This window comes from Anneissia japonica, unplaced genomic scaffold (assembly GCF_011630105.1).
Source record: "Anneissia japonica isolate Jap-2015-1 unplaced genomic scaffold, ASM1163010v1 scaffold287877_len585272_cov192, whole genome shotgun sequence".
In the NCBI taxonomy this organism is placed as follows: Eukaryota; Metazoa; Echinodermata; class Crinoidea; order Comatulida; family Comatulidae; genus Anneissia; species Anneissia japonica.
This window is the reverse complement of record NW_022686151.1, coordinates 325,089-339,147: the sequence shown is the minus strand read 5'-3', so window position 1 is coordinate 339,147 and position 14,059 is coordinate 325,089. Positions and strand designations below refer to the sequence as shown.

Below are 14,059 nucleotides of genomic sequence, written 5' to 3'. Positions count from 1 at the left end.
GTCTTTGATTATGTTTTTCGATTTCTGGCAGTGTAAAGGGGCAGCTGAAAAATTAATGCAAATAATTACCTGTTTTCCTTAATAAATGTAAATGTACCAGCACATAACAATAATTACCTCAACACATGACATGCAGGTACAAGCAAACATCATGGTAGAGAACAAACAAAATACAAAACAAAGGTAATAATAATAGCGAAGCACCAAACCCTAAAGGCATAGGTAAGCTTTCCAAGCTGAGCGTCTTCCAAAACTTGTTTGGGAAAAACATTATCTTTAAAACTTTATTCTTTACTGAAGGATATTAGTTGAAAAATAATTACTGTAGGTCATGTTGATTGATAGACCAATGCCTTTATGTGCATTGGTAGGCTACTAGATTAGATTAGATTATACATGGCCCTAATGATGGTATATATAAACATGTTGATTTTATCTGCCTTGTTTTTTCCCCTTGCCGACTGGCTTTCGCCCACTTTCACCCCCTCTACCCCAATTCCTTTGCCAATTATTTGAACTACTGGAGGATGATCTCCAGTCTTGTGAAGAATCAGCTGATCCCCAAGATGAAGGAGTTCTATTTGCTGAATTCTGCCAATCAGACGCAGTAGTGCGGTGCCATGTATCGGTGTCAGGATTACCCCATACAGCCGTGCCAGAATCAATCCTTTGATCCCTTGGACGATTCTGATGGCCATGCCTCGTAAATGAATGACGGTTTTCCCTACTACTTGCACTGTCAGATGATCTCCACATGCCAAAACTTGATCCCCACATGGAGTCATTTCGTGACGAAATATGTTGTCTATTCTGATAACTGGAGTTATTTCTTGATTGAAATGAATGTTGCGCAATTTGTTTTGGTTCTTGGAAGCGGTAGCCAGTTGCTTTAGTTGGCTTATCATTCCAGCTTGTCATTTCTCTACGCTCATCCTGGCATCCTGATGAATCATTACATTCATCCATAACCCAGTCATGTACTCTTCTCGGAACACGCCTTGGTTGCTCGCTATTCCATATACAATCCTCCTCTAACCAAGAATCATTTGTGCCTGTTGCATAAAGAGGTCCTGCTGCATCTGGAACTAATTCAGGGGTCACTTGATTTTGACCTATAAAAATTACCAGAGAAAAAAATAACTATTGAAACCACTTATATATTGGAGTCTCATTTTTTATTAAAATTATAAGAAAAAAATGCTAATCTAAAAAAAAAAAAATTGGTTGACACAGAATAAAAGGGACTAAAAATGAATTTTTCACTTTTAATTAATTGATATAGCACATAGAGGTAAGCAAATATGAATAATTTAATAAGCCTAAAAATACACACACAAGAGAAATGTAAAAATATATAAATGTCAATAATCTTACTTAATATAGTATAATACACATATTAATTTATTATATTAATTAATAATACTAAGTTTTATGTATTAATAAATGATTTAATTTTTGAAAGCAATAATTACGTCAATAATTACTCATAAGTAATGATTAGGTTCATGTGATAATAACCGATAATAAAAAATTAATAATCAATAACTGATAATTACTGATAATCAATAAACACAAGTAATCAATACTGTAGTAAATGTTTCTAAAGTACAATATAGTTCATCATTAATTTTCAATTGCTATGCACAATTCCTTATTAAACTTATTTATCAAAGATGACCAACCATAAATACCATAATATTAACTTATTTTGCACTGATTAATCTATTTGAAATATAGAATATTTACTGATACTGTAATTAATACTTTTTCAGCCAATCAGATGAGTTGATAAAGGGCATATGACCACCTGTAAATCCTTCAAAGCTGTGTACAATTTGCTAAAATACCTAATAAGAATGAAACAAGCAAACAAAAATGAGGGATGAAAAAAAGGAAGAAAACAATTTTGTAACACAATGTATAACACTGCCAATACTTCTTTGACAAGTGCCTAGTTGAGAATGTTGATTATAATAAGTCCAAGACTGAGACAGATGGAGAACGTGGTACTCATTAAACACTGAAATCAAACAATGCCTATTAGAGTGCCTGTTGGGACATTTACAACATCGCCATCTCTGTGGCAACAGTTTATCTCCCTGGTAACCATACTCAACTAAGCGCAAGTAATATTTGATCTTGTGCTTTAACTCATTTCAGCAAACATGACTAATTAGGAAGATTAATTAATTTTCATACCGTAGATGCCTTATGTCAGAAATTACTTTGTCAGCTAATTTACACCTAGAACTGATCACCTTGCATAATTATTTACTATTGGTATTATCAATAATTCAGTTGTTGCAATCCCTCAGAATTTCCCTCCTTTTCATGAATCATCATTTTGCCAATTGTTACTTAGATAAAAATGGTCATAGAACTGACCATCTCAGCAGGATTAAATGTGGTACATCTCTGATATACAGTATTTTGTAGTGTATGTCGTCTTGCAGCATGATTTACACCTATCTCTACTCCAACTGAAAATGTTGTTTTGTTATTTATTGTAGTGTTGTTTTTTTTTTAAAGAATATCAACAATCCATCAGGTTCCACAATTTTAATGGTTTAATTCAATAATATATCAAGGTCGTGTCTACATAAATAATATTTCATATTATGCCTGCATCACAACTGACTTGTTTTTTATTACTCCGAACATAAGGTATATCAGTGCAATAATATCATTAAATATCTACAGTATGTAGGCCCTACCTGTTAGTTACCTGTAATCTGTTACACATTTATATTTTTTGTATTTTACTGTTTGTATTCTTTTTGTATATTTTTGAATTAGCTCAGGTGTTTGTGCTTTTGTGTTAAATTCATATATATTATGCATTTTAAATGTAGTGCAAATAAATAAAACTGAACTGAGCTGTTATAAAATTGTGCAAGTCAATAGACCCTGCAGGCCTAATGGTAGACCAGCTACCATAACACTGGTTTTACAAGCACAACACAAAATCTTTGTTTTTCATACCACTGAGGTCAGATTAATTTTACTTAACAAGTATTACTCAAGAAATATATTTAATTAACAATAATGATTTTAAGATAATATATCATAATGGACTAAGAAAAGTTCTTTTCATTTTTTAGTTATATTTTTCTTAATAAAAAAATAGATAGTACAATGTCTAAAGTAAACTAAATCACACCACACTGGTGGTACTCATTTGGTTAATTTAACTTAAGGCCTAGAAATATGGGAATGTTGCAACCTAGCTAGGACCATGGAGGTATTATAATAAATATATTATATCACCTCCATTCTAGGAGCTATCTTATACCTACATTGTAAAAAAATACGTATCGGCAAACATTAGCTACTGAAATCGTAAAAAATCATCTGGTATTAATGGGAAATCTACACATGCAAAGCCTGATGTTAAAGTCAGGCTCCAGAGGAAGCAATTTTTCAGCAACCCAACAAGTGGGAAAAATGGTGGTACACACCCCTTCCCCCCCCCCCCAAGTTTTTAGATATTCAAAAATCTGTATCTCATTTACAGTTTTTCGTCAAATAAACTTTATGTGTCTTAGAAAAATCAGTTGTACAACATATAAAAAATGTTTTTTGCCTTCGGAGCCTGGCTTTAAATGTTTAGTTACAGAAACCCTCTAAACAAATTGACCAAATATAGTGCATAAGTACTCAAACGTTATGTAGAAGAAAAAATCTGTTGTTGTCTGTAGTATAAACAGCATTGTATGTTTGTAATTCCATGGGCCTGAGGGCTGAATGAATAAGAGACGAACTTGTCTCTATATGAATGAAGGAAACAGTTCATAAAATTATTTATTTCTTAATTTTTAATTTTAAATAAAAATGCTTTTGGCACGTGCCAACTTAAATGGCCCCATAGGCCAAATCTGGTCTGCATGTCACCTATTAAGAACCAGGATTTAAACATTAATTAGCTTCCTCACCATATGGTAAAATTGTTGAGCCCAAAAGAAATTAGTGAAACTACTGTAAACCCAAGTTGTACCTTCCTACTTAACTATCTAATGAGTTTATTACATCAATTGAAGTTAACAAGAAGCAATTATGACAAGGCCATTCACCATATAAAACTGTTTTTGTAGCACATGTACAGTGCATGTGATAATGCATTATGGTCAATAACCGCACAAATTGCACCAACACTTTCAATTATTTTTAATGATTCTCAACTTTGTTTGCATAAATAAGATTTTAAGTATGGAGGTTTGCACAAGTAAATTGATGGTTAAAATAAATTGACCAATCACATCTACTTCTAATTGTATTTCTTTTCAAATGCAAATGTACTTTCACTTTCTCTTCATCATTAGCCTCATCTAATAATGGATCTCTGCTGACTAATTAGTTGAACTCTTAATTATTATAATCACACATTATTAGTTATGAAAGATCAACTAAATTCAAAACTAGAACAGAGTTTAAAGTATTACTTAAAACTCAATAGTTAGATAGTGTTATGTAGCATAGATCTGACATAGGATAAAAAAGAGAGAGCTGCTTAAACAACAGTACATGACAATTATACTATAATCATACTATGAGTACTTTAACAACATGCAGTATTAGTATAGATAGAGCTGGGACAGATAAATGCATCATAGCTTTCTGAAGTAAAGATGTGTTGTATGCATCTACTGGCTTATTTTGTAGAAAAAATTAAATTGTGAACCCAAGGCCACAATCTTCACCATAAATACAGCATTTCATTACTTTACATTAAAAATTTACTATGCTTGTTCTATTACGAGTATGTGTTTGCATAGCACTTACCAGGTGTGCGTTCCATACAAGTTCCTTGCACAATAAAAGATTTCAACCTCTCAAACAACTCCATGTGTTCTACCTGCACTGTCTCTTATACACATCTAGATGTGTATATATATATATATAATGAAGATCCTAGGCATAAGGATTTGTAGGCACCACAATAGAACGATGGCAAGCTTGCCAAACAAACAATATTCAAAATAATGACAGAATAAATACTACCAGTATATTGCAATAAATTTAACAAAAACATGTTTAAAGAAATATTTATTAAAAAAAATAATTTGTGCATCCGATGCACACGATCACGCACGTACAGATCGAGCAAAACCATACTATGGCTATGAAAAATGGCCAAACAAGCACCCTCTATGTAATACAATCGAAGATAACTTCGAGAAAAAAAAAAGAAATATTTCGTTTATGGTTGGCTTAAAACCGTAACGGAGCCTAAAATATCTGGCTCCGTACCAGCTTTAAAGCAATGGCTAGACCTAAGCCTTTTTTTTCATTTATTACTTAATACAGCGTAAGGTAATGTATATGATTTTTGATTCAAGCAACAACTAGTTACACAGTTAGTAAAGAATAGGCAATGCCTAGGCCTCTCTAGATCTAAGTGCGAGAGATCCGATGTTGCTTGCATACATCGCCGTCGTCACGCTTGGTTCTCAAAATTATGCCCTCTAATTTACCGATTTTACGTGTGCATCTATGGCCTGATTTTGGTGAAAATACATGTCTGTTTAAGATCTTATGTTCTTAACGTTAATTTCGGAAGTGGTATTTCTCGATTTTCTTTAAAATTTTGGTCGGTTGCGGAGGGCAACACAACATTTTTTTTTTTTTTTGGCCTAATGGTAACTCTTTATTCATTCAGCATAAAGGAATTACTGTACCTTCCTTGGCAAGACCATCATACATTGTTGAAATTACATTGAATGCATGAAAAACCTATCGCCTAAAAACAATACAACGTAGCATATTTATACTATTTATATTAATTATTTTTTAGTACTCAATTGAACACAATTTTGAAAAAAACTTAGTCTGAAATTGTTCTATATTAATAAACAGGAAAACCAATTTCATAATGACGGGGCAGATCCAGAATTTTTCAAACGGGGGGCACAACATATTCAGAATAGATAAGTGAGGGCACTAACTTTAATATGCCTTGAAATTTTTAAATTTAGCGGCAAAACAGGGGGTGGGGGGAAGCACAGTCACCCGTTCCCCCTACTGGATCCGCCCCTGAATGAGTGTGCACAGCTTGACAATTATTAAATGAATCTTCAATGTAGTTTTGTTACATTACTTGGAATCAAAGTGAAAATTAAAAATTTAATGTGATTATTTTTAAAAAGAAAAAAAAATCTATTTGGCATAAACACAATATCTTGTATAAAGGCATGTGTAGAACATATTTTAGAGAATTTGTGAAAATATGATATACGATTTACGTAGAAGTGGTTGGTGCATCGGTTGTGGCTTGGACTCCCAACCTTGAGGTCAGAGGTTCGAAACTATTGCTGTGCAAGTCGCTTGTGTCCTTGGGCAAGGCACTTTATCTACGGTTGTCTCTCTCCACCCAGGAGTACAAGTGGGTACCTAATAGGTTCAAGCACAGCCTGCGCTGAATACAGCTGCAACATTATGGAATTCCCCCATGGGGCCTGAGTGTGTGTTCCATATGTGCTTGATCCAGTGATCCGGGGTAATAATGTAAGCGCATAGAGGTCCCTACAATATGCGCTATATAAGTCGACAATTGTTATTATAAGTATATAAACAGTTAGAATAAATAAAGGGATAGAATATTTCTTTAAGAAAAAAGAAAAAAAAATGTTAGAATACTGTGATACTAGTGTTCTCCAGGTTCCTACATTCATTAAATTTAAATTAAACATTTGGAATATTGGGAAAAATTAATAGACCTTTGTAATAAGACGTAACTATCATGACCATGACAATTTGGTGAAAAGCAATTGGCATAAGATTGGTTGGAAATGTGTTTGGTGATTGCTTGAAAGAAAATATTAGCAGAATTATTTAGTACTAAGCCTGATCACCATAAGTTAATGCCCAAGTATAGAGAATAAATATTGAATCTCATCAGGAAACAATAGAATTTAGATAAAATAAAAAAGATGCAACTGTAATATACAGAATGACTGCAACATGACATGACACTGTAATTTCCACTAAAATTCAATTGATTATATCTTCCAAAAAAGGGGACAAAAACATAAAATGACCAATTTTCTCATATTACAGAATTGGGACTCTTGACCAAGTTTTTCTTGTTTCTTCCTCTCCTTAACAATCGCCTTATGTACATTCACACTGTAATTTCCGTTCTGGTAATACACCCTTTGCCTATGGGATCATCCGCAACAAGGAAAACAAAAAACATTAAACTAGTAGCACCTGTATACTACTTTAGTTTTACAATAAAGCAGGTGTAGAGGTATATAGGGTAGTAAATTGCCTCTCCTTCCCCTTCTAGTGACAAATTTAGGGAGGGGTCTTTTGCAACTGCCATCATTTTAATGGAAAAATACAATTGATAATTACAAAAAAACAGCATACTACTGAACACAAATCATATCGTTACAGGATATTTATTTATCTGTACTGTATAATTATATTACATCTAGGCTTATATAAAATTGGTTCCCCACCCCCTCCCCCAAATTTATAAAACTCTAAATCCACTCCTGTCTTCCAGTTTTCTATCTTCTGCTCCCTCCCCTAAGGTATAAACTGTTCAAAATATTCCTCCTGGAAACCATGATATTTAAATGTGTTAAAAACAAACACTATCGATTTTGTTTTTGTGTAATGCCCTACACTTGCATCTCGGTATCATATTATAAAACATGGTTGTTTTCTTTTTTTTTTTCAAAATAAGTGCATTCCCACATGAACATTATTTGACCTCCACTTGAATTTTGCCCAATATATGACCCCTTGATATCATGTGCAACAAATAATGCACAGAATGTTTAAACAAAAGGTACTGTAAGTAATCTGGAGGTGTGTACACCATACTATGCTTATTGTAAACCAATGTTAGTATTGCATACAAACTGGCATATTTGTATGAAAAAAATCCTAATTAAAAATGAAAGTGATATCTGTGCCATAATGGATGGAACTGAGGTACAACTGTCTGGCATCTTCAGATGGTTGCAAATGACACTCTCAAACTTTAAATGCAATTTTCTTTTTCCCCATTTTATTTATTATTCTTCAATCTACTTTTGAAAACAGAATGACACTTTTAAACTAACATAATTTATTTTACAAGTTTTCAATTTTTTTGGATGTAATTATTTATCATTCAATTTAAATTACACAACAATCTTGTAGCTTTTCAAGTCTTCTTATGTTGTACTTTCAAGGATTGAAGAAATCCTTGATAGGAGAATCATAACTGCAATTCCTGACAATCATACAACCTCACTTTGCCCATTATAAAAGCACTGCATGAAGATACCGTTGACAAGCAAACTCAATGCGGGGTAGAAACTGACATAACACCTGTCATGCCACAGATAAATCCTCCCACCGATCCTAATTCACAAATTAATGAAGAAAAAAATTGATACAACCACAGCTTTGTTGCTGTGGAAAAAACCAAGTACAGATTGCTTGCTATTATCTTTCTATCAACTAAAACAAACCTGCACTTATTAGAATAATTTCAGCAGGAAGAAGCGAATACATAAATTAACAATACACCTGTTTTGAAACCGTGAGAAATATTCTGAGAATCCAGATGTGAATGAGGAAACTTAAAGATAAACAATAAACAGGTTATTCTACACAAAGTTACTTCCGTACAGTAAACTGAACTAAATTGAGTAATTGTTTTATATTTCAAAATGATTTTTGAAATACACAACCAAAATCTAGATCCTATAGTATTCAAATGACGGTGAGTTGCGAGTCTGGTATGAACAACTGCTACTGAATTCACAGTAGCAAGTATTGTACCTTATTTTTTTCTTCATCTTCATCTCTATATATTGTGACAAATGTAAGCAGCACTTGGCCGGGGGACAAAAGTAAGAAGAACGGTCAAGTTATGTGGTAGGCATTTCAGATGTCTTGGAGCTTTGCCCCTTGAAGTATAGGCAATTCATAGGTGTAGGGGAATAGTCCCTTGTTGAAGCCTTCTGGTAGTCATTTCTGAGGTCTAGAGGCTCATCCACTGGAATCTTTGTGGTAGTCATTTTAGAGATATAGGGTATTAGTCCCTTGAAGTTTTGCAGTAGGCATTTTATAAGTGTGGGGCTTGTCCCCTTGAAGCCTTGTGGTAGGCATAGGGTCTTATACACTCTAGGTTTTGGAGCACACTGTAAAGGGACTTGGCCCATTGAAAAAGATTGACCATAGATGCTTATAGGTGGAAGATAAATTTGAAATTAGCTTATTTTGGAGTACCATGCTTCCCTCTGCTTCACTTATTTTCTTTTTTTGCCTCTTGTTTTCTTTTTTTATAGTTCTTCTACTCCCTGGATCTACCCCTGTTTTCTCTCCATTTTTACCCATTCTCATTTTAGCTTATTATTCCCTTCCTTCCCTCTATTATCTACCCTCATTTTACTAAATTACCCTTTCTTTTCACATCCATCCTCACTTACATAACTACTTATCCTCATGTTAATTCAACATCTTTTCTCTTACCACTATTATCCACCCTCAATTAGTTCTTTATCCTAACTGTATTCCATTATCCCCTCCCTCCCACAATAACCTTTTCTTATTTTGATTACTTCTCGCTTCTCACTATCATCTACCCTTATTTTACCTTATTGCCAGGGATGTCATGTTGGGAGAAGCAGCCACCTCTGTGAGATCTGATCTAATGAGCTTCCAGTACATATTAAGTTTTGATAGCCCATAACATTACAGTAATTGTGTAATTCACATTTCCACAATCAAATACTGATCATATTTCATCAATTGTGTATCACATTATTTAGTATTTTCTTTTACAAATAATCCTTTTTTTTTTATTCATTTTGTTACGAGCAAGTGATTAAAAGATGAAGTGTTACACACATATCTCATCCAGATTACTCACAATCACAATCCATCAGTATTGTTGTCGATTTATTAAACATGATCTGAATTTGACACCAAATTGGCTCATTTCCAATATGAGAGTTGAACGTCCAAGCAGTGGTATCTTAATATCCATTGTACAAATATTGAGTATATGTTGCAGATTATTGGCGTGTGTGATCCTGCATCTGTGCTACTTAATGCTTACACTAATTTGTAGTTCATGAAAATAGGTTAAAGTTGGCAGTTAATAGAATTTGGTATCGTATAATTGCTATAATCTTATACCTAAAGGAGAAAGAACATAATCACAATTTCATACCATCACCATATTCCATACCATCACCACACTTCACCCATAACCATTCTTCATTCCATCACCATTCTTGCTACCATCACCATACTTCACACCATCACTATACTCCACAGTATCACCCTCTTCCATACTATCACCATACTTCACACCATCGCCATACTCCACACCATCACAATATTCCACACCTTGACCATATTCCATACCACACCACCATACTTCACACCATCACCGTAATCCACACCATCACCATACTCCTCACCATCACCATATTCCACACCATCACCATATTCCACACCATCACCATATTCCACGCCATCACCATATTACACACCATCATACGTCACACCATCACAATAGTCCAGGAAATCATGTTATTTAGGAATACACTAACCGTCATCAGTATTCATCCAATAATATAGAATATTGTTAGTCAAAAATTAAAATAATTAATTACTGTATACACAATTGGTGACAAAATTCTAGAAATAATGAAAAAATGTTTCATCAATGAATAACATAACAACAATGATAATAATTAGTGACTCATCGGTTTTTCGGTAAAGTTTTGTATGGAAGATGTCAGTGTGGTAGATTGTAAGCCACAGGGCCTAACAATAACAAGAGGGGCCAAGAAGGCATTCTGCAGACAGATCCCTGTCCTCAGACTCTGCCTCAGGAAACATGCCAGGCCTTGGCATCTATTTGCTTCCAGCTAAGATAATTACTCTGCTTATCAACTCTTAACATCTTAATTCAAATATGAATCCAAAATGAAAGTTTTACAAGAGAAATGGTCAGTTTCTAATTATCATTCATTATAAAATTGTTTTTACGGGGATTTTTTCTTTGAGAAGTATTTGTGGAATGAAGTAAAACAGTTGAAACATTTCAAAATATAGACTTTTCAATGGAAATCACAGGACTACTGTCTGTAGGTCCACTCCACTAGGTCAACAAACTTGGGTACTATCATATTTTTGGCATTGCACATCAGAAAATGAAAATTGTATTTTGTCATATTTATGTTTATGTATATATTCTATATTCTGTATATATATATATTCTATTTTTTTTTATATTACATTGGTGTGTGATGTTGCCCGAATATTCACTTTTAATTTATTGAAAAAAAATTTCCAGTTATAAAAAAGAAAATAATAAAAAATATTAAAAACAGCACAGTTTTCCAAAAACCAGAGGATCCACTAATTTGTCTTAAACTAGAAATTGCAAATTGCAAGTGCTGCGAAGTACAACTGCATATAAATGTTCTTCGAACAAAATTATTTATGCGAGTCAATTGAAGATAATGAATAATAAAAATATAACAAATAATATGAGACATGACCCATTGTCTATATTAGAACACTTCTTATTGGGTGACAAAGTCGTAATTTTTCATTTTTGTCAAAAAGTGTCTATAGTGTGGTGAATTATGGTTTAGGTTTTTTTTAATAAATTTTCAAAAATTTCTATGTATGTGGAAAATGTAGTTGATTACCAAAGGTTACAATTTTTATTTTGAAGACTGCATGGTCTAGGAGGTGTACATTTTTTTATGGGGCAAGTTTCCAAGGGCGGGTTTTTTAGGGGCGAGTTATAAGAGATAAGGTAAGATTTATTGGTTCTCTCTTTTATAACAGAGGAACACTCTCGCGCAGGAGAGGTTCGACCCGTACAACAGTTACAAAACAACAACTGACAATATATAAAAATAAATTATTGTAAAGAAAAAATACTGGACAAACAAAACAAATGTTACTCTCATTATTCTGTAGTAATTAAGGAATAACTTAATGTACAAAAAAAAAAAAAAAAAAAAAAATAGAGAAATCAATTACAGAATATAAAGTAAAGAGATAATAAAAATGACAAAAATATAAATTTATAAGTACGGTAAATAACATAAGAATTAAATATTGGTGGTAATGTTTTTCATTAGTTCAGTTCTTTCAGTCATTGCTTTTGTTAAATATGTTTTACAATGGTTATCAAATATGTTACAAATTTCAATATTCTGGTATGCATCAAAAATATTATCTAAAAGTAAGTGGTGCCTAAATTCACATGAACCTCCTAAGAAAATGTCCCAAAAGTACATATTAATTTTACACAAGTCAGTTTTCAATTTTTCAAACATGCATTTCTTATAGAGGATAGACCTTCACAATCAAATAAAAAATGGTCGACTGTTTCTAATTCTCTTTTTTTGCAAATAATACAATGGCCCGAGTGTGTATCTGACCATGCCCGTTTTCTGCCTCCAAGATCTAGAACATTAGTTCTAGCTTCAAACTTTAAATGTGTAGGGGAGACCGGGGTCAGTTGTTACAAAACTTACATATTGTTCCTTAATTACGTAATTGAATGAGACAAACACACTATTTTTATTCTAATGCAAGAACAGTATATTGGTTATAAAACGAAGTAATTACAACTGTCATATATCAATCCGTTAATTAATCATTAATTAATTAATGAAGTAGATCAACTGTAACAAATTACCTCTGGTCCAGGGTACATTGTTACACCATGTGGGGCAAGTTGTTATATAAACTAGATAAAATGTTTAAAATATACAAACAAACATGCTTTAAAGTGTATAAAAGAGACAACAACATTATATTCTAGCCTTATGGTTAAATGTAAGACCGCACTATAATGCATTTTAGCTACTCAACAAAACAGTCAATCAGAAATGTCCATTTCTTCTTCTTTACAATGATCGCACGTGTAAAGTGCGCCTCCTTCGGTACACTCGCTATGTGACCATCCTTGTTACAGTAACAACTTACATATAACAACTTACCCCACATGCTATTTTTACATTGAAACACAGATAGTGGTAATGGCCTATGAAAGTGTTAGGTAATGGCCATGCTTCACATAAATATTTAAACTTACTTTATCCATCTACATGAGGGAAAGCTATTACACAAACGGTTTGTAATGAAAAAATTGCTTTTGGGGTATAAACACAAACATTTTACCTACATTTCCTGTCAGGCATTCGGATCGTCATGCTACGGCCGGCGGTGATGGATCTTACAGCACCCTATAATATGACACCGGTTATACCTCCCTCTACTTTTCCTATTTGGGGAAAAGACCTATAATATGACACCGGTTATACCTCCCTCTACTTCCCTATTTGGGGAAAAGACCACTGTAACAATCTACCCCTGTAACAACTGACCCCGGTTTCCCCTACCTTTAAAATTCAATTTGTCCAAAAGGTAGTATTCTAAATTTGGTATATTTTTGTATTTAATGTAATCCTTCAGTGATGATTTTTCAGTTGCTTTTTGAAACCATTCTTTATTATTGTTATCTGAGATCATATTACTAAAAGATTTTTTTTTTACTAAAAGAGTTGTCTGCCAAAGAGTGTTGCCAAAGTGCGAGCCAGCGTGTTATTTGATCACAAGTGCGAGACATCACAAGTGTGAGCCAGCGAGCCATGACGTCACGACAATAGATACGAGACGTTCATTCATTTCATTTCATTTATTTATTCGACCAATACACATTTACAAAAGGTACAGTACAACAAAAATCATGGTCAGGGGCAGCTTAAGCAAAATTTTACTATAACTCATTGAGTGTCAGCTGCCCCATAACGAGTTGTGCGAGGTATCGGCTGAGATTTGTGGAGTACAATTCAAAAAACAACTATAAGTCTAATAATGAATTATTGTGATGTTAAATAGACAATGTTAGCTATCAAGGAGCGACGTTGTTTTTCATTTTTTTCCTTTTCTTTTTTTTGTTTTTCATTGGGACCTTCGTCCCTTCAAGGCCTGTCTCTTATACACATCTAGATGTGTATAAGAGACAGTCATTCACCTCTTAACGATGTCTTTACAAAATATTTCACACAGATAATGTCAA

General features: G+C 33.3%; 1 protein-coding gene across 1 annotated transcript in view; it reads right to left on the bottom strand.

The window, feature by feature from the left end:
* Positions 1-225: 225 nt before the first annotated feature.
* LOC117113562 (constitutive coactivator of peroxisome proliferator-activated receptor gamma-like) overlaps positions 226-14,059 on the bottom strand; it is a 27,269-nt gene continuing 13,435 nt past the window's right edge. Inside the window, exons 5-6 of the mRNA XM_033256935.1 lie at positions 4,780-4,852; positions 226-1,112 (exon numbers count right to left, since the gene is read on the bottom strand). Of these exons, the coding sequence (XP_033112826.1) occupies positions 433-1,112; positions 4,780-4,852 (753 nt within the window). The 3' untranslated portion in view covers positions 226-432. The remainder of the gene's footprint in view (positions 1,113-4,779; positions 4,853-14,059) is intronic.